Genomic DNA, 23,141 nt, shown 5'->3' with positions numbered 1-23,141 from the left:
TCAAAGATGATTATAGTGAAATTTCATCATTATTATGATGGAGACTAGATGTAGGCTGCACTGCACTTAGCAGCTGAACCAGGATATATCTGGGTGTTATTTTTCCTTCTCTTCTACTCCATTTTCTGTTTCTGCTGAACAGGAGATAAAACCGAAAAATATCTCGTGCCAAGTGACGAGACAAAAAGAAAAGTCTCGTGGCTAAGGACGAGACAAAAATCTCCAGAAGTTGTTTCAAATACAAGCAAGTGTTCTAAAGTGAAAATGGGCTAAGATTCAACCCCCCCTTATCTTAGCCACTGAAACTATCAGTATGTATGTATGTATAAAAAAATCAAGAAGGGGACAATAGTTTCCCCAAGGAAAAAGAAATTACAAATAAGGAATGCATATGTGATGTGAATGAAAGACTGTACATGAATGTGTGTAAAATGAGATTATGGAAGGTTAGGATTGTATATTTTTGTTATTGGATTGATAAAGGTTGAGTTGGATACTTAAACTAATCAAGTATTCAATTTAGTCCACTTAGTCATATCTATCCCACCTTAACCTTAGCCCCATTACAACCCTATGAAGTCCTCATGATAATGGCATTCATACATCATATATTTGTTGATTGTTAGATGAAAAGCAAATCCTTGAAAGCATGATCAGAGGAGACTTGAGTGATTAAACTCTAAACATCGAGCGTTGAGAGTGTATACACACCTAGTGATGGTTCGATCACTCGATTCTATGTCTCCACCCCTCTTGTCATGCATTCTTACAAGTTGCTTTATTTTGATTAGTTAAACCAATTCTTTAGATTTTGATTGCACTGAATTATTTCTTTTCTTAGTCCTATATGTCTATACTCTTGCTTGGAAATTTGTTTGTTTGTTTTCACAAAACCCATAGGACACTATAGCAAAGATAGATATATATAGTATATAGTATACGTGCATGCATATAAATAGTTGCATTTAATAATTTGTTACCCCTTGATCATTCTCCTTTGTTTGGTTTAGCATGAGAATATGTTATTGTTTAAGTGTGAGAAAATTGATGAGTCCATATTTGACGATATATTTTGGCTTGATTTAAATAGATTTCATCACATAAACTCACATTTATTCACTTAAATAGCATACTTTTGTGTTTCATCCCTAAATTGATCCTAAATGTGAAAACATGCATTTTTGTGCTTAAATTAGTGATTTTAATCCCACTTTTATGCCATTCAATGCCATGACATGTTTGTTGAGTGATTTTAGGTCCTAGAGGCAAGATTGGCAAGGCAAAAGTGGAAGGAAGCATGTACAAAGGGAGAACACATGAAGAAAACAAAGGAGAAGCACACAGCTAAGTGTGCGTACGCACAACCCTTTGTGCGTATGCACAAGTGCAAAACTAGCAATTGTTCATACGCATAACACACTGTGCGTACGCACAAGTAAAAATTCAGCGAAGTGTGTGTACGCGCATATCTGTGCGTACGCACAAGTCCCTGCGCATGACTTCATTAATGAAACACATGATCCGCGATTTTTGGGGGCTTTTAGCCCAATTTTGGAAGGCTGGATGCTAAATGGGAGTGCTATATGAAGGGGAAATGACCACATATGAAGGCATTAGCTTAGGAGCTCACTTGAACATAGTTTTACATAGTAGGACTAGGAGTAGTGTGGAGTAGTGATCTTTTATTTCTCTCTTAGGGTTTTAATTAAGGTTTCAATGTAGCATTTTATAGTTCAATTTTGGTCTTGGATTTTGCTATCTCATTGTAAGTACTCTTTAATCTTCTCTTTTAATTTCACTACTCTTGCTACAATTTTCTCTTGCTCACGTTACTTTGTTAATATATGCAATTTTGGTTTCTTGCAATTTTGGTTTATGAATTTAGTGTTTTATCTTTTATATTTGCTTGATTGAATGTTTATTGTTGATATTGTGAGTAGTTTGGTTATAGTTTTTATTTTCCTTTGCAATTTCCTATGTTTTGGTTTTATGTCCACCAAGTGTTTGTGAAAATGCCACTTGGTAATTTTGAGTAACTTTTCACACCTTGGCTTGGAATTTGAGTTCCTAGTATACTAGAGTCATAATGTCCAACATTTAGTGGCAATTCTTGGGTAGTTAGTTGACTCTTGTTTCTATTGACACTAGCATTTTACCAATTAATTTGGTAAGTTAGCTAGGACTTATGGATTAAGGTCAATTATGCTTGCTTGACTTACTCCCCGATATTAGGTGTAGACGAAGTGAGATTGACTCGTCATAGTTGCCATAGTTGTGGTTATGACGATGATAGGATTCCTTGGATCCTCATTCCAAAGTCAAGGCTCTTTTATGCATTTATAGCATTTTCACTAGTTTTGATCTTGTTTCCCTTTTACTTTCATTAATATCAAGGTTGATAATTTCTTAGTTCTTTTATTTCTTAATTCTTTTAATCTTTTGTTTCTTGATTTCAAAACCCCTCTTTCCCACAACCGAAAGTGTGACATATTCAATTGAATTCCTAGGGAGAACGACCCGAGGTTTAAGTACTCTCGGTTATGTTTTTATTTGAAAATCAAACTTTGATTGATGGGATTTAATTGCCGGTTTGGGCTATGCTACCGACGAAGTGATTCTTGTTTTTGAGAAATTTTCGAACCGTTGTAATTCCTATCTATCAGCTATACAATTTACTATTTCTAAATTACCCTAAGCAAGAATATGAATTTACAGCCTAATCTCTAACAAGCAATAAAGATCATCAATCATCAAGAAATACTCTAGCACATCAAACTTAAATACTCAAATCATACAAATCACATGAGAAAGGCATAATTAGTCACATATCACTAAATTAATCATATGCAATCACTTTAAGAGCAATTAGACAAGTTGTTGAGTATAGTAAATATATAACAAATTGATTATAAAAAACATGTTGATTTGGGTTGATAAGCCAAGTGAGTTTGATGATGTTGGTTTAGTGTCCAGGCCTAAATTGTTTTGTTGCAGCCCAATCCTGTGAGAAAAAATGATCCTACTAAATGAAAATGGAATTAAACCAACCCTAAAGCAAATCAATCCAAAGAGGAAATAACCTAAGCTTCTGCCTAAGTTCACTTCGGATGTTGGTCAGACAAGAGGGAAGAGTTCTTTTTTTTCATTCAAACACCAAAGAGGAAAAAAAGAAAAGCTAATCAAAGAAGTTAATGTCAAATCAAGCTAAGCAAAAACATGATAAGCAAAGTTCGGAGAAGGTAAAGGTAATTAGTTTTCTTTAACATGCAAGTCAATTGCTTCACATTTTTTCTTTCATCTAATCAAAGGGGTAGTAATAGTAACATAAATGACATACATAAAAAAATCGTGTAACATCAGATGTTTAACAGAATTTCATGATAACGGGACATATTAAATAATCACATAGAGTTCATAGAAATGCATGTACTCTTGGCTTAAATGATTTGCAAGGTAGTAGTAATAATTATAAAAATAATATTTATATAAAAAAAAGCATAAGGATATGCATGTACTCTCGATTACAATGACATAACGATGATGGATTTTGCATATGGAAGAACTTAGATGATTAACATAAATGTATGTGTATAAAAGAAGGAAAGAAGGAATAATGCATAAAACAATTATCATGATAACAAACAAGGATATCATACAACAACAACATGAAAATAAACATAACGCATGCCAAGCATATAAAGTGACCAAAACTTAATTTCCTAACTCCTCCTCTTTCTTTTTTTTTTAAGAACGTCTCATGTGTATTTGGCTATATTTTTAACTATGAGTAGTGTGTTCGTAGATGATCTATGTTTTGACATTAACACATGCACATTTTAATCAAAACAATTATGGCGATAAGCCTCAAACAAAACATTCAGGAGCACAATGACTTTTACTATTAGATGATCACATATTTCTAATCTAGTTTAATCACATAGAAAAGATTTCATTGTATGACACTAATTATAACAAAATGATACTAAATTAATCTTGCAAGCATAGAATGCGGCCATATGAGATCAAATTGCTCTTATACCAAAATGTAACAACCTAATGCTTTTAAACTGGGTTAAGCTTTATTTAGATTATATTTAGTAGCTGATATTCAAAATCTTGCGAAAATTTTTAAAACAATATGAAATATTTATATAAAATAATTTATGTGTAAAAACATTGAATAACTAGTTTTTCTTAGAATGATAACTAGTTAAAAAATATAAGTGGATCTGGAGGTACTAACATGGAAAATGAGCGTACTAAACTATGAAGGAACAAATAATGACAAGCTTTACTCAAACCAAATAATCATAAAAAAGAAACATCATAATCACAATTGCAATCACTTAATAAAGATAAAACAATATACATAGATAATCCTAATTCTCTTAATTTGTATAACTATGACTAAAACTATCGCCTATTCTTCCTCCTTAATATGAATTCGGGTAAGCGCTTAACGTTTTGTATCTACGTCCTTGATATCTTGCTCCGAATAGTACACTTGTCATTTCACATCAATCAAGCAGTGTATTGCTTTGTACTGTGTCGTTCTTGAATATGGTACAGAGAGAGGGGTGAGAAACAAAAGTTTCTCAATAGTTTATCTATATGGTGTCATCGTATCCATCCCCAGCCACTCTGAGTTTTGAAATAAAGACAATGATAATGCAATGTTGTTCAATTACTATTTTCAAAGTATTTGTTAGTTGGAGTGGTGTAACTTTTAGATGCTTCTCATTTACTTATGTTATGACATGTGTGACGTATACAAAATGCCTATATCGTTAAAACATATAGAATGCAAACTCATAAACCTTAATATGATGTCCTCACAGGCCATAAAGTAAGGCAAAATAAATAATAAATAAGAGTAGAATAGTAACATTGGCAGAGATAAGTCAAACAAAATAGATATGAACATAATAAAGATCTTGAACAATATCGTACATCAAACAAAAAGGAACTTTGGATAAAAGGAAGATCTTTGAATGAAATAATAAACATAATCATAAATCAAAAAGGGATAACATAAGAACAATCATGATCACACTTTTCATTGTACTTTTCATTACTTTTTCTTGTAACTTTTATGGAAGGTATGGAGCTCAAACCAGTATAAAAGGTGGGAGTCCCCTTCCCTTACCGAAAGTTCTTATCCCAAACGTTTTGGCGATCACCTTCCCTTACCGAAAGATCATTCCCTCAGTTCAATTTACAATCAAGGTTATTTTGACATACATAAGAAGGAAGTTATGGCAACAAAGATATATTATTATAAAATTGATGGGAATCTCCTTCCCTTACCGAAGGTTCCCAAAAGTTTGCCGATCACCTTCCCTTACCGAAGGATCATCTTGATTCGATCACCTTCCTTACCGAAGGATCATCTCAATTAACTTATCTTTGGGAATCACCTTCCCTCATTCCCTCAGTTCTTTAATGCCCATAAGATTGTTATTATAATGCATAATGCGTACAAAGGAAAGAGACATTATATCATGACATACAGTGCTAACAGCTATATTCAAAAACATTTAAGGTATGACATATAAAAATTAGCATAAAACTCCCTACCTAGAGTGAAGTTCCTATATGTATTCTGATGCAAATAGATGCGATTTGTTAGGGAAGAGAAACTTGTTCCATGACTATACTTTGTGTATATTTTGATGTAGGTATGAATCCTTGACTAGATAGAAAGAATTTCCATATTCTGTAGTTCGCATAATTCGAAAGGATATCTTCTTGAACAATATATGATGGACCTTGTGAATACTTTGGCTAGAATATTTTGTATAGAAAAAAGGAATAGAATGGGAAAGGAAAGACTCAAATAGCTCTCAGGTATGTAGAGATTATGTTAGGAGAATCTAATTCGCATTTATGTGAAATCTCTAATCTAAATGGTCACTTTTCAAGCTCTATAACGTTTTCTACGTTTGGAATTTGGAAATAGCTATTAAACACAAATTTATAGATAATTGAGTTGGCTTTAAAACGAATCTGAAAAGAAGACATTACCATTTTAAATTTAAAACTAATCTTAGTTTTTTATTTTAAATTTAAATCTTAAATCATTACCATTTTAATTAATTAATTAGTAATTGACTAATGACTTGATTCAAAAAGTTGGGATGTTATATCTTACCTTACTAACGGATTTAAAGATAGATTTTTCGTCTGTATTTAGAGTTGAAAATGCTTTTCCAAACTCTGATTACCGACGAAAAATCTGTCGGAAGTTATCGACAAAAAATTTGTCAGAAATTTAGACGGTTTAAGCGAAATTAAAGTGACGATTACGAGAAAAAATCGGTCGGTAATGAAAAAAATATGTCGGTAAATTACTGACAGAAAATCTGACAGTTTTTGGGCGAAAGAGAGGAACATTACTGAAGAAAATTCTGTCAATAACGGAATAAAATCTATCAGTAAATTATTGACAGAAAAAATCTATCGGTAAATAATTTTTGATGAAGCTTTTACAGAATGACAAAATCCATCGGTAACAAAAAATTCATCAGTAAAAGAGACCAAATTTATCTATAAATCCATCTGTAATAAACAATTTTCTAGTTGTACCCTTACTAAATATTAGAAATATGTATTTTGCTTTTGTTTCGAAATTCTCATATTCTAATTAGTTATCCTAGGACTCCCTTTCAAACAGAGGAGAAAGTTCTTATTAAATAGTGATTATGATGAACTCTTCTCGTCATTAATCTTGGATAACTAGTCTTTATTGTATCCTCGTCTACATATCTTTTCTGTGGATACAAGAATAACATACATTGAAAAAGAAAAAATTATATATTTACCAAGATTACACAAATAAACCTCATCATATTTGGATGACCTCCAAAAAATTCTAGAGAAAACTAAATGCCGCATATAGCAAGTTGCTCAGTATTAGGTTGACAATTTCGATGAAAAAAAAAACTATCCTGAGAACCCCATTACTACATAATCTAACAAACTGATGGATGAGGCATTGAAAGTGTGCACAACCTTTCCTTAGCCAATTGGTAGAAATAGAAATAACATTTTCAGTTTCAACTTTGGATGCAAATTAAACTAGATTTGTGCAAAGAGTAATTCATTCCATGTATCAGGAACACCAGGTAAACACCAGTGTAAACAATCTTGAACAGCAGCAGGATTAGGTGTCATTCTAAAACGTGATAAATGAGCCTCGTCTCTAAGTTGAGAAAGAGCTGTTATATCCAAGAGCTTAACTGCAGTCCCTTTCACAGCACTTGCAACACTTAAATCGCTAGACTCTTCTTCTAATATCTCCTTTCCCACTGACATTGGTGTAGTATTATTACAACTGCCTCCTGTGTCCCAATCACCACCAACAAAATGCCTTGGAGAGATGCTTCTAAAGAACACCTTTAAATTTGGATATTTCGGAATCTGTGAATTCACCCAACTAACCACGCTATGAACAGTAAAATTCTTAGCGCGCCAAATCATTGCTAACTCCTTCTCCGTGCTTCGCACACCATTAATATAAATTACCCAACGATTAGCTTTCAGCTTTCCTCGATTCCAATGGTGACCTATTTTAAAATCGATCTAACGTATTAGAAACAAAAAATAAATAAATAATACTAAAATTTAATGAAAATACAGAAAATCAATTTGTTTACTTTTTTGTTAAAAAAAAACTGATTAGTTCGATTATATTTTTAAATTAAACTGAATATATATTACATGTTAATACTTTATATTTATGATTTATATTATATAAAAACTAAATAACTTTTTATTTGTTTAATTTGTCAATTTTAATCATTAATAATGCTGCATATATACCAAAAATTAATTCTCGAGTATAGAAACACGTATTTGGTATTTTAAAAAAAATTATTATGCTGCTATAAACAAATATAATTATTCTTCTATTGTATATTTGCATGTTTAATTATTTCACTATATAGCATTATAGCAAGTTTGATTATTTAATTAAAAAAAATTGTATAAATCAATATCTATAAATACATACGAATATATAATTGGTGATTTTTAGTGTAAATAAAATAGTTTTGAAAAACAAGATACCAATATATCAATAAAGTTTAATTTAATTTTTATATTTTATATTTTATAGAAATTATATATAAAAGATGAGGAGTGCTAGGAGACGAACATATTTTGTAATTTGTAGTTATCAATTAATTATTATAAATGTTGGTCAAATTTTAATAAAAGTGCTGTCCTCTATACTTTCTCATGTAGAATAGAAAACAATTTAACCAATCTACACTCAGGTTTAGTATTTTGAATAAAATAAAATGAAAGCAAACTATATATATCCAAATTAAATTCATAATTTATAAGCTGATGAGTCAAAGCTTTTTTCCTCAAAAAGAAAATCAAAGCGAACTCACCTGTGTTGAGAACTAGCACATGTATCTTGTGAAGATATTTCTGCAAGAATGCTGGAGGCTGGTCAAGGTGCATTGCAACATCTGATTCCGGATCAGTAGGATCAATAGGTTGAGTATCACAGAGAGTTGAAGACCAATAGTATAGAATGGTAGTATTAGTGGTTATGAAACGGTATGCATAACCATGGGGGTGAGTACCACCCTCAGGTTTAACTAATCCATATTCTATTCCAACATCTTCCACATTTTGCATTTCCTCACCACCGGTGATCATGCACATTAAGGACTGAAACTGTTGACGGCCTAATGAGTCTCCAACAAATGCCAAAGTTTTGTGTTGCATCCTGAAATCTCACATTTATATATTAAAAAAATTGCATTTAGTGAAAGAGGCTTTGCTACTAGCTACACCAATATTGACTCGTGTGCTAACAAAACGCATTTCGTACATGGCCTGCAACCACCAAATGGTAGTCGTGTACTAAAAATGAGTTCCAATATTTAATAGGTCAATTTCTTTTGTTCCACCATTCATTGCGAAAAAATATATATATACAGGAAAACTATAGGTAGACATTGAAAATATTAAATAATGTGAATAATAGATATATCAGATATTTATTTTATTAGATGTAGGATAGTTATTTTAATATTAAAATTTAGATGGTTAATTTAAAAATGTAATATATTTTTATTTAATTAGTAGTTGTTCATATTGTTCAATCTAAGATGGTCATTGTTTACTTTACACTATATATATATATCCTCTGCTACCACTCAATTTGTTGATGTTGGCCACGAAATTGTAGTTGAAAAAAAGATTCTTTGAGACTTCTAAAGTGATAAAATAAAATATTTATTATAATTGAATTTATAATTTTTATTATATATAAATTCTGCTATTTTAATTTAAAGATGATTAAACTCTCACTTTATCATTTTAGAAGAGTTTGATTCATAATTGTTATTAGCCACACAAACCATAATTCATGAAAATCCTACACTAATTGTTAACAAAGTCTATTTTGTATGTGGTGCACACTAATTTGGGCCACTCAAATATATCTTTGAAATATGTTTTTTATTTATTTTCTATGTTAAAGTGTTTTTTTTTTTTTTTTTGAGTTAAAAGAGTCCAAAACTCAATAAAAAATTTGTTTCAAATTCTGATTAAAATGTATTTTGTTGGATGTTCAATTTTAAAATATACTTCTTTAGACCATATTAATTTTCCATATTCATGTAATTTTAATCCCCTAATTCAATGCGATTGATATAATAGCATAATTGCCACACAAATAAAGTACCATATAAAAATTTTGAAACCTATATATTTGGCACGCACACAAATTTATGTATGTTAATCTTTAAGGTGTGTTTATTTTAGTGTTTTAATTTCTTTTTGGCAAGAAACGTTATTGTTTTTAATAAAAAAATTACTTCTCGCACAATTCTTTCTTCTTCCTCTTTTTATAGGTAAAATTAAATTATATAAAAAATGTTTTTACATCGATTCTTTTAAAAGTTGAAACAAACGCAAAAAGTTTTAATGAATAGCAATCCATGATATAAAATATGGGCAACCTATACATGTTCTGATATTGCTATACATATAGAGTGAAAGAGTGAAATACCTTGTAAGAAATTTTGATCTTTGAAATTCCTCTAATTCACAATCTTTTGGTTGCCATCGAAGATTTTCATATGCAAAATCAGTGCGTTGCGTTAAGCGACAAGCCCATGATCCTGACAACCATCGTTTACAACCAAATCCTGAATACAAAGGTCTATGGTTGTCGATCACCCATTTTCCTTTTGCGTAGTTACAATCTAATGAAATTGAAAATTTTGATTAAAAAAAAAAAGAACAATAGTTTGTTACTATATGGTACTAGTTACATAGATGGATAAAGTTTATGGGTCCAATAAAATAGGAATATATGATAACATATGGCAACTATATATTATGCAGAACAATTTAGCATTAAAAAGTAAAATCAAAGTTAACATGGACTAATTTTTTTGGATATTACAATCTGAAGAGTGTAATACATTAATATTACACTAATTTAATATAATGCATTGATATGAGAGTTTTTAATGTTATAAGAAATTGTGACTTACGGTTTCAGAAAGAAACAAAAAAATTGTGAAAATGAGATTAACGATTTTAAATAAGACAATTTTTTTTTTAAAATTTCTACACCCATGAAATCATTACTCTCATTTTCTAAGTTGATTCTAGCCATTGATTGTTGATCCAAAACTTTCTAATTATTGTTCCTCTTCACTCAAATCGTTGGTAACAATTTTAAACAAATCGACACTAACGATTTCTTTAAAACTAATTATAAGTCCCATAATTAAGCATTACACACCTAAAACCTCATTTATATGTATTACACAACTGTAATGAACATATCAAAAATAATTAGCGCGTTATTAACATGCATGCCCACAGGGCAACTGTCGTCAAATTGTGTCACAATAAGCATACGACAGTTATTTATATATTATATAGGATATTGGATGCAATTAAATATTAATTAATCATAAAATTTGATTATGAAGTTCGATAAAATAGGGTCTTCAAATATAAACCCCCATCCCCCCTCCCGAAATAAATTGAAGTGAGATTAAATATTTATCTTAATGGACTAATTATAGTAGAATTTGATACTAAATATAATAAGAGTAATAATGTAAATCAATCTACCAAAATCGTCTTAAAATTTTAAAATGCTGACAAAAATATTTTTTACTTTTGATAATGATAAAAATTAAATATATTTAAAATATTTTAAAATTTGAAAAAAAATCTGTTAAATATATATTTTCAAAAGATGATCTAAAAATTAGATTTTGATGTTATTTTCTGTAAATATGATTAAAAAATGAGATATTTTTATTTTTAAATTTTGATAATTATACATTAAATAGATTTTTTTGTTGTGATTTTAATGACCAAGGTATTGAAAAATGAAAAACAATCTAGAAATCAAATTTGTTCTGATATTTTATGTGCTTTCTAAATAGGTATCTAAATATTTTTAAAAAAAATTTAGATCAAATGCATAAACGATTTGTCAAAAATAAATGTCGTTTGGCACTTATAAAATTTTAAACGTTAACAAATCTACACATAAAAAAAATTTAAAGTTATAACCATAAAAAATGGGTTCCATATATATACAATAAAATTATCCAAACACTGAAACTCCAAATTACCTTTAGGTTTAATTACTCCGTTGGTCCTTATAGTTTCGCGAAATTTTCAATTAGATCCTTATACTTTTTTTTCTTTTAATTGGGTTCATGCACTATTTTTTTCTCAATTAGGTCCTTCTTGGTAGTAATTGACTTAATTTTATAGGGATCCAACTAAAAAATGGTGCAGGAACCCAAATAAAAGGAAACAAAAGTGTAGGCACCCAATTAAAAAAATTTTTTGTGCAAGGACTTAATTGAAAGAAAAAAGTACATGAACCTAATTAAAAATTTCGCAAAACTATAGAACCAACAAAGTAATTAAACCTTATCCTTATTCTAACCCTGATCTCAACCTCCTCCCCGAAATCTCAATCCTCTCTTTATTCTTTTCATAAATTTTACCTCCTCCTTTACCAACACCACCACCACCAACACCACCACCGCCGCCACTAACTATTGGAACCACAAGCATTTAGATTTTCTTTTACCAAAAAAAAAAAGATGAAGAAATTAAAAGATGGCAGTGATGATCGAGCATGCCAACGGAAAAAGTAGTATTTGTTTCACTTAATTTCTTCATCTTGTTCTACAATCATCTTTCTCAAAATGTAAGCTGAGATGGTTAGGATTTTACAGAACTAGCCATGTCAAAATCCAAATCCATCACCACATGAGACCACAATCGCCATGCTTCACCGTCAAATTGATAGGTTCGTCGTCAACGTACTTCGTGATATGCATCCTTTATTCGCTATATATTGGAGTAAACTAATTGATATTCTCTGCTTCCAATCGCTAAAAATCCACCAACGCCACAATTTCATTCCACCCATTCTCAGTGAATCATCAATAATCAATTATAACTAACAATATCAAATGCCATGGCAAAGGACTATGCATCAAACAACAGCACACCATTGCTGCAAATCCAATATGCAGAATCGGAACCAAAAAGAATAGGGACAGTGGATAATTTGGGCAAAAGTGTTGAGATTAGGGTTAGGACAAGAATAATTTGAGGTTTCTAGGTGATTTTTCAATATTTGGATAATTTTGTTGTATAGAGTTTATTTTTTATGGATACAACTTTAATTTTTTTTTTATGGATAGATTTATCAGTAAAAGCTTTTATAGATAAAAATGATAATTTTCTCTAAAAATAATATAGTACTATTTTGGTTATTTTTACTGTATTTTATAATATTTTGAGAATATTTTTGTTGTTATCAAAAGTGAGGGCTATTTTTATCGGCATTTCCAAAATTTAGATGCAATTTTGATAGTTAATTCAAAAATTATTTTGTCTAATTTTGTAATTTTCAATAAATTTTAATGACTTAGACATTTTATTAATTAATTAAGTTAAGCAAATCAATCTTTGTATCAAATTTTATTAAAAGTTAAACAAATTAATTTTTATTTTTATTTAATAAAAATATAAAAAACCTCTAGAAAATATTTCGCATTAGTCCCTTCTCATAGACAAGCAATATGATATGCGAGATTATAGAATGAAATAGGAATTTATAAACTGATTTAATAGTTAAAATTTGTTAAAAATTAATTTGTTAAAAAAATCTTTTGAAAATTAAATCGGAATATTACTCTATAATATATCTTATATACTGGTAAGTTCTACCATACAAACGATAATGGCTTTCTCTAAGTTGGGGTTGACTAATGCGTAAAATTTATATACTATAATACATGCACTTGTAATATATTAGATAATTTTTAATGGAAAAATAACTTTTTTACTCTTAATATCTGGGATTAATTTTAATTTTAATTTTGTCTCTAAAATTATTTTATTTCAATTTTAATTTTATATTTTTTAAATATGTCAACTTTATTTTTTGGTCAAATTTTTTTGAATCAACATAGAGTTAGTTTCTTTTGGCAATTTTATAATTGTTTTTGTCTTTTTTTTTTTCAAAATTTTTAAAATTTTTCATGCTATCATCGTCACTACCGCCATAAACGCTGCAGCCATCACATTCTCACAAGACACAATACAAAAAAACCGCCACCACCACATACAACACACCATGACACCAATATATACCACCACCACAAACCCCCACACACACTCTGTAGCTGTAGCTACTATAAATACAAAGTTACAAACACATATATTGCCCTATTATTACTATCGTTATTGTCGTTATTGACAACAACAAAAAGACAACATTAATACTATAAAATCATATCCCCTTATATCTAAAAATGAATACGTGGAACATAAAGTTTGTAGAATATACATGGTTCAGCTACATTGGATCAAATACTTTTTGATATTATAGTAAATTTGAATAGACCTATTTTAATTTTAAAAACTAGTTTAAAAAACAAGAGTTTCTTAACTGTTTCCTTAACATGAGGAACAAAATATTAACCAAAGTATATAAATTCTATTGCAAAGATCAGTGCAAGCAAGTAAAAGGTAACGCTTTTTTATTATTTAGCAACGTTTTTTAAAAAGAGTTGCTAAAACAAATATTACTAAAATGCGAAAAAAAATATAACTTTAATTTTAACGACACTTACATAATTTATAAATCATCATTAAACATAAACATATTAAAATTCATGCACATATATCAACATATTAACTTCTAAAATTATGTTACCTTCATTCATTAAAGATCCATTGTGTGGAGAATCCCTTATAGAATCTAACGTATGTTCTTGCTCTAAACTTTTATCTTCTATTTCTTCATTGAACAAATTTGGAATAACATCTGCATGATGATAATGGAAATAAACTATTTAAGTATAAATGCAAAGAGAAAAAAAGGACTAATATAAAGGGATATATAAAGGACAACATGACCATGTATGTAAAATGTAATAATAAAACTTTATGAGGGATATAATATTAATATAGTGTACAATATTTTAAGAGTAAATAGTTATTTTTAATAAAAAAATTTTGAGTGTTTGACAAAATTGATTATAAAAAATTTAAACTAATTTAATATCTATGAAAGATTAATTTTGTTAATCAAAAATACCCATTTGTTAAATTTTGAATTCATTCTATTCAACTTTTTTTTAATTTTTAAATTACCCTTTTTTATGTTATCCCATCCCTTGCCACCTAACCCCTTTCAGAACCAGACCTCCCCCATTCCCATCCCCATCCTTATCACCTCCCTCATATTCCAGTGACACTGTCTTTGGTGATCTCTAACTCCCCAGATTGTCGCGGTCAACCTCTTCACGGCCAGTCTCGTTGCCGCCAACCTCTTTGCCACCAGCCTTGGCGTCGTCTCGACATAACCACTAGGTTGCTTGATTGCGACTCTGCACCGCCGATAACTCCTTCTCGCTGCCAACCTTGTCGCCGACAGATCTGTATCTTCTCGCCAACCTCGTTGTCTCATCTTAACTACTGGAAGCTTATTGCCATTATTGCTAGCTAAGTTGGGACTATGGTTAAAGCATTGTCTATTACCCTAACCAAGCCAAAGAAGTTGCATTCGACTATTGGGATTGAAGTTGGTTTGACCTGTTAGAAATATAAGAGAGAGCCGTAGAGAAAGGATTTGTATCTATTCAGGTTATGTGAAATGATACAATATAAAAGAATATTTATAGGTGTTAAGAGAATTGATATAATAAAAACATAATATATGCTAAATAATTCTAATGAATACTAATTGATCTTAATATATTCTAACATCCTCCCTCAAACTCAAGAGACAACTTGAGTTTGAAACTTATTTAAAACAATGAAATAAAAAAATTGCATAAACTGATGGAACGGGTACAGATGAAACTGCCGGGAGGAAGTGTACGGAACTGCCGAAAGGAAGCATAGATGAAACTACCGGAAGTAAGTGCAGATAGAACTGTCGAAAGGAAGCGCACACGGAACTGTCATAAGAAAACACAGACGGAACTTACATGAGAAAACATAGACATAATTGCCACAAGGAAAGCGCAGACGAAGCTGTCGTACGAGAAGCGCAGATGAGACTGTTGCAAGAAAGCACAGATAAAACTGCTGCAATGAAAGTATAGACGAAACTACCATAGAAAAAACGCAGACGAAATTTTTAAAAAGATGGCGAACTGTCTAAAAACTGCCCAAAAGTGTGGCAAAATGTAAAGAGATGGTAAAATGTCAGAAGATGACGAACTGCCGGAAGGTGACAAAAACTATAGTTTCTCCATGGGAATAAGTAAACAACATATGACAACGGTGTTTGATTTATTAGACTCGGAAAGACACAAGACAGAGAGGATAAGCTAATCGGTGAGGTGAAAAAGCATCAAAGGAGTGACAAAAGGCAAGAAAAAATAACATAAAAGAAAAGTGTGGAAAAAATGCAGTGATTTCACCAGAAAAAAATAATTTATCCTCTTCAAGGAAGATACCATGACTCTAATACCATGTTAGAAAGATAAGAGAGAGCAGTAGAAGAAAGAATTTGTGTCTATTCAAGTTGTGTGAAATGATACAATATAAAAAGATATTTATAGGTGTTAAGAGAATCGATATAATAATGACATAATATATGTTAAATAATTCTAATAAATGCTAATTGATTCTAATATATTCTAACATGGTCCTCCAACTATGTCTTGCCAATAGAATCTGAAGTGGGATAGTGTCAGTTCTTTGTCTTGGCCGAGTAATTTTCGGTTGATAGAGTTTTCAAAAGTGGATTCAACTTCTATGGTAGTTGAGGAACTGAAGGTGTAGGAAAAGAAGAGAAGATAGAAGAAGAGAATGATGTTTTTTAATTGGGTGGTCATCTTTTTTTTTGTTATAATGTATAATTTTATTGGGTGGCCATTATTGTGAAAATCGATTTTGAAAGCTTAAATATCCCCATTTTTTTGTTTTTCTTATATGGTTCTTCAATTAATAAGGTTTGATTTGCAAATTTCATGGATATTAGTATGCTGCTGCTGGTGGAAGATGTGGGTTTTCTTTTTGTTTCAGAAAGTGAAAGGTCACTATTTTTGTTTAATTTTAATTTGGTGGTGGTATTAGCGAAAGTAGAGTGATTATTTTTGTTGTGTTGTGTTATTTTGAAGATATTGTTGTTGATGAATTGATGATATTAATAGTGTAGGTGATGATGAAAGAGTGTTACAGATATTTAGAATTTAAAAAATAGGGTGACAGTTTTGATTATTGTTGTTGTAAGAGATTAAAAATAATGATAAGAACAATTTAGAAATTCAACATACTTTTTTAATAAAATCAATAAAAATTTAATTATTGAATATTTTTGACAAACAAAAATAATCTTTTATGAATATAAGATTAGTTTAATTTTTTTTACAGCTACTTTTGTTAACGTTTAAATCTTTTATTATCAGCAATGACTATTTACTTATATTTTAATTTGGAGAAACATTTTTCATAACAATATATTTAATTAACTTAGTTTGATCATCAACTTGGTTTTGTTAGCACAATGGTAATCACATCAATTTGAATACTATAGCTAAAGATAACAATTAACATCAACCTCATCGCATGCTCACTTAGTAAATTTTATTTTCCAAAGTTAGGAATGAAACTCGAATTCGCGACTTCTAAGTGAGTATGAGAAGAATATGCCATTTAAGCTATAACTTGTTAATACTTAAAAAAATTTTATTACCTTCATTATTTTCTGTAGATTCATTCTCTAGAAAGCCAATGATAGAATTTGTTCTACTATTTTCTTCTTTTTCTAAAGTGGGTACTCCATGGATATCCCCTGCTTCAAGGAGAACTGCTTCTTCATTCGTCAAACTTGAGAAAAATTCTACACGATTATAATAAAACACAAAGTTTAAGTCACAAGATAAATGTGATTAATAGAAAGATATGAGGAAGAAGAAGGAAGAGGAAGAGAGCATAAAAGAGTGAGGATGCCCATTCTATGAGATAATATTTTATAGGAAAATTATTATATTTGAACACCTAACATCCTTGAATTTTATTGCAACTCGATTAAATAATTGTCTATATATAAGACTAAATTAAGTGTTCAAATAATATCACCCTATTTATGATACTACTATCTCCATGTTAAAAGCATATCATCATTTACTCCACATCTTATGTATGTAAGAATTGAACTTTTATGTTGAATTTTAAATTAGATTTTGCCATATGGATAAAAAAAATTATTATTAATTTCTAAATCTGTAATTACTTTAAGGAAAAACTTTTGCGTACATTGTAATACTTAATACCAAATTAGATGTTAGTAATAAAATGGTTTTGCACTCATATTTAATGTAGAAAAAATTCAATGCTTTTGTGATTTGTAATCCATTTATTGCATATATATGAAAGAACAATTTACTATAGATAATTCTAAGAAGAAACCTTAGCAATACTACTATTACACTTGAACCATATATATTATATAGTTGCATTGCAGCAATAAAAGCAAACCTGAAGGAAGCAACATTTGTGAATAAGGGGGAATAAGTGCAGAAAGACTCTCCCATGACAATAATATGATAGTTGTGGACATTAACAAAAAAGAAAAAAAGGAAAGCTTTTTCCTTTTAAAAACTCCATTGAAGCCCCTCTTCATCCTACACCCAACGTGAGATGAACAAATTAATTAAGAGAGAGAGTAAATAAGAAAATTTTTCGATTAATTAAGAAAGAGAATTTTGCTGCTAAATATTAAGATCCAATTAACTTATTAAAATCAGTGGAAACGGAAAAAAAAGATTGACATATTTTGTTTTAAAAATGTCTTTTATTTTCATTTCAATATTTATGTTTTTAGAATTTTATAAAAAATTAAAACTTTACTTTCTATTTGCACTTTTTTCACAAAACTTTAAAATATAAAATATTAAAATTAAAAATACACATAATTTCGAACGAAAATATCTGCCTCCAACAAACATATTGCTCTTTCTCATTACAAAAGAAAAAAAATAGCTCCTCAGAAAAATAATCATTCCAACAAGAAAAGCCAAAACATAAAGTAGCCTTTAGTGGAGAGACGAAAACGGAAAGACCGACATTGAGAGACAGAAATTGAAATAAGAATGAAATTCTAATTTAATTTGTACAAAGGATAAAATTAGAATTAATTAATTGAAATAAAAATATTTTAGGTATAAAATGTTATTAAAATTTCAGTCTCTTATCTCTAAAAATTTTAATTCCCTGTGTCTCTATTTTTTAAAGGTACTGAAATATTAAACTTTTAGGGACAGAGACATAAATTTTAGTACCAATCTTTGAATTAACAAATATGATACTGAGTTTCAATCTTTTAGTCGTATCTCAAAACAAACACTACCTAAAAGATAATAAAAAAAGAAAATGCTATTGTGCTTTGCAAAAAATCAAAAGTACCGTCTTAAATTTTAAATTTTACACCTTAAATTTTAATATTTAAGTCCTAAACTTTAAATTTAAAATTTTTAAATTTTAAATCTAAATTATTAATATAAAATATAATTAATAAAAAATTAAAATTTATTAATTGATAAAGAGTACAATATTTTTTACTTAATAAAAAGTATGTATGGATGAGCGATAAAAGATGATAATATGAATTTTTCTTGAGCAGGATAAACTTAAAACTATTCACACATAGAAATTTTTGAAACAGGACAAGCTTTGTATAAACACAATTATAAAAAATAAATGAATCATTTCAACTAAAAGGAGGCTTTCTTCACTGAAGATAATAATAATAATAATAATAATAATAATAATAATAATAATAATAATAATAATAACTCATGTTAGATATACACTAAAATTAATTATTGATATAAAATATATTTTAAAATACAAAATAAATATTAAAAATAAATTAAATAATACATATACACACAAATATATGATAATTTTTTTACTGATAACTTTTGGTGTGTTTATAATATTTTTGTAAGCTATATTGTTAACATAAACATGCACAATAAACAAAAGTCCACCCGAAATTCTGAAAAAAATATAAAAAAAAAATAAGAAAGGTTTTTAGGCCAACTGATTTTAATAATTTTGGTCAACAATTAATCAATATAAATAAAAAAAATTTAATGAATAAATTTTATTAATTTATATGTATAAATTCTGGTAAATATAAATATAAATTGTGTTGATTTATATGTGTAAATTTTAATAAATATAGGTATAAATTATATGTTTTATGAGGGTAAATTATTACTCGCCAAATAAACGATAATATTTGTTTGCTAGCATTACTGAATTATAAAAGGAGAAAGAAACCAAATTAAAGTTCATGAGCTAGCAAGCTATTTATCACAATCACATTAACCAATGATCTGCAAGAACAGAACTACAGAGGAACTCACCTAGCTGATCGAGAAGAGGGAGCTTGGTATAGCTACCAAGGATGAAGATTAGTTGCCAATTTTACTTGTACTTGAAATTTTTTTTTTCGGAAAAAATATACTAACCTAGGAGATCAGAGCTCTGAATGTAAACTGTTTTGATCGAATAAACTCTGTTGAGCAAAAATAATAGAATCAATGACACCAAAATAGTGACACATATACACCATTAAGAAACATATGCTGCAAATCGATTTAGAAACATAGACGAGATAACCAAATAACAACAAAATATAATAAATAAAAAATTAATTTTGATGTAACTTGGTTTTATAACACTTTGGTTTTAGTTTTCAAGATTGCTATCATTTTTTTTTTCGGGGGCTGAGACGGAGATAATTGGTATAAATGTTTGTAATATTAATAACTATGTTATTCTTTTACATTATATTGCGTTCTTCTTTTAGTTTTTTTTTTTTTATTTGTAAAACTATTTTTCAACAATTATTTTATTTAAAGATTAGGTTTTGAAATTTTCATTGAAATCCTTTAGGCCCTTGTTTCAACTTTCAAAGTATGCAAACATGGTCCTAGACGTTTAAGAATTATATTCCCAAAAATATTATATCAGAAAATAATGTTATACGAAAAAAATTGTTTTTGATATGTCCTAAAATAAATTACAAACATTTATTGTTTGTTTGTTTATCGCACATACATATTCTTAGAAATATACCTTATAATAATTCTCCAAATTAAATGCCCCTAAATTATATTGTTAGTAGTTATCTATTTTTTTCCTCCACTAGGTATTTTTAAGTTTTGATTTAATGATTTGTTATATATATATAAATTGTACTTTTCTTATCTAAAATAAATAACCAGTTATGATTATGGAAATATAGTTCAAGGAAATGATAAATTAAACTGATTACACACAATTATTCTTTTTTAATATTATCTTATTTTTCTACTTACTCTTTTCCTTCATTTGATAAAGTTATAAATAAAAATCACATTAATATTATGAACATTTTTAACAGTTGTTTAAGGTCAATTAATATTGTTTTATGCATGTTTTTCTTGTCTATAGTGATGTTCAATCATCAATGCATCAATAACAAATCATATAGTCATTTATTTAAGTAGAATTATAAAACCTGAGACACCTTTCTCTGTAGATATTACTACCAAATGGACAATGGGCGATTATTAATGAAATGTTGCATTACTTGAAGAAAAAGAAATTCTTTCACCTTTAAAAATGTGTTTGATAATTGAAAGGAACATATACCTTCGAAATTGCTATCAAAATAAACCACATAATAAGAACTCAATATTTAGTAGGGAATGATTATTGGAGAATTTGTATCTCCTTGAGGTGGAGAATATTAACAAAGATATTTTTTGGTGTCTAAAAAATTCAAAATAGAAAAACACAAAAGAGTGGGGGGATTTAATTCCAGCTTGATTGGGGGCCAATATGTAGATTAGGGTCAAAATTTTGAATCATTTAAGCTATGTCACTAGGCAAAAGAGTGGCTAAATGATTTAAAAGCCAATTAGAATCGAGTAAAACATCACCTAAAGTGAAATTCATTTCAGAGATATGAATGTAAGGGAGAGCATTACAAATACTATCATAAGTGGACCAACTATTATACCAAAAAGATTGGTCAAGTACCCCAATGCACAACGAAAAGCTACATCTATGATCTATTCAAAAATAGTAACCAAATTCATTCACAAATGAGAAGCATTCTTGGCGAATAATCTGGATCCAAAGCTTATCTCTACAATTAACTAGTTCACACTAGTTTTTCCATCAAAGTAAAATGAACACATACACAAAAATCTCTAGTGCATGATCATCCACCTTCTTACGAGAGACAATTGTTTTCCCAATTAACAAGAGACAAAATTCTACCGTTGTTCTTGCTATTCCAAAAGAATTTTCAAATTGTTGAATTATTCTTCTTACAAGCATAACTAGCTAGGAAAACAAAATGATACGGAACGTAACTAAGGATAAGGTGGAAGATTAAAGAAAGGGATTCATCTACTTTAATTTGATTTTTTGATGCCACAATTAAGGAAATCACTCTACTTCACCTGTTCACACCCAAATTTCTCAAAGAAGTTTTCATTCATAAAAAATTAAGAAAAAAAGTGGCTACCAGGTTTTAGAGGGTTTTTATACTTCTTGAATTTAAAACCCTAACTCATAAATTCACTAGAATAAAAAAAATGAGCCAAATTATAACTGGGTCTAAAACAAACAAAACAACAAAAATAAAATAAATATAAAATAAATTCTAAAAAGGTGATGTCTTTTTAATTTATCTTTGACTAATGAGAGTCTTCAATGCATCTTGTAAATAGTAAGACGTTTGACTTTTGATAATCGTTAATCATTGTCTTGCTCAATTCTTGATGCATCTCTTGAACAAATGATTTAGCCATGTTTGCAAAACCTTCTTTTATTCTCTTAGTTGTTGCTCTTGTAATTGGACTAATTGGCATATGACAATTCTCAGTTTGTCCCATAGGGCTCGTATCATTCTCTCCTCCCTGAAAAAGATTCATCCTCGAATCTGCATCCAAATCAAAAGGAGATAAGTCAGAGACATTAAAAGTAGCCGATACATTATACTCACCTGAAAGGTCAATCTTGTAAGCACTGTTATTGATCCTTTCGGGCACCTGAAATGGACCATCACTCCTAGGGACTAACTTCGATCTTCTTTAAGTAGAAAATCTCTCCTTTCCCAAATGAACCCATACCCAGTCACTAGGTTCAAAGACAAGTTGTCTTCGACCTTTATTCACCCGTTGAATTGTCAATTTATTTTTCTTTTCAAGAAACTCACGTGCTTTCAAGTGCATAGCTTTAACCTTTTTAGCTTTACCTTCTGCATCCAAGCTAACAAGATCACTCAAAGGCAAAGGGAATAAGTCCAAAATAGTTAAAGGATTAAAATCATACACAAGTTCAAAAGGAGAAAAACCAGTAGAAGAATGAATGGTTCTATTATAAGCAAACTCAATAAAAGGTAAACAATCTTTCTAAGTTTTCAAATTCTTACCAGCAACAGTATGTAATAAGGTCTCTAATGTTCTATTTACTACTTCAGTTTGACCATCAGTTGAGGATGACAAGTAGTAGAGTATAATAATTTTGTACCTAATTTACTCCATAAAACTTTCCAAAAATGACTCAAAAATTTTACATCATGGTCAGAAATAATAGTT

General features: G+C 29.2%; 1 protein-coding gene across 1 annotated transcript; it reads right to left on the bottom strand.

Moving 5' to 3' along the window:
* Positions 1-6,827: 6,827 nt before the first annotated feature.
* Positions 6,828-12,078, bottom strand: LOC112790530 (protein trichome birefringence-like 16). Its single transcript, XM_072231929.1, has 4 exons — positions 12,009-12,078; positions 10,031-10,241; positions 8,397-8,740; positions 6,828-7,565 (listed from the first exon to the last, which is right to left on the bottom strand). The coding sequence occupies exons 1-4, from the start codon at positions 12,076-12,078 to the stop codon at positions 7,078-7,080; spliced, it is 1,113 nt and encodes a 370-aa protein (XP_072088030.1). The 3' UTR covers positions 6,828-7,077.
* Positions 12,079-23,141: the final 11,063 nt, after the last annotated feature.

Source organism: Arachis hypogaea, chromosome 3 (genome assembly GCF_003086295.3).
Source record: "Arachis hypogaea cultivar Tifrunner chromosome 3, arahy.Tifrunner.gnm2.J5K5, whole genome shotgun sequence".
Lineage (NCBI taxonomy): Eukaryota > Viridiplantae > Streptophyta > Magnoliopsida > Fabales > Fabaceae > Arachis > Arachis hypogaea.
Note: the sequence above shows the minus strand (reverse complement) of the source record. Positions and strands in the feature narration are given on the sequence as shown.

What these genes read in the sequence shown, in the direction of transcription:
- LOC112790530 (XM_072231929.1), bottom strand. Translation starts at nt 12,078, where the DNA reads ATGCTTGTGGTTCCAATAGTTAGTGGCGGCGGTGGTGGTGTTGGTGGT. An exon ending in TGGTGTTGGTAAAGGAGGAG is followed by an intron (nt 10,242 to 12,008) that starts GTAAAATTTATG and finishes TTTAATCAAAAT; the next exon opens with TTTCAATTTCATTAGATTGT. An exon ending in TGTGCTAGTTCTCAACACAG is followed by an intron (nt 7,566 to 8,396) that starts GTGAGTTCGCTT and finishes ATTTTAAAATAG; the next exon opens with GTCACCATTGGAATCGAGGA.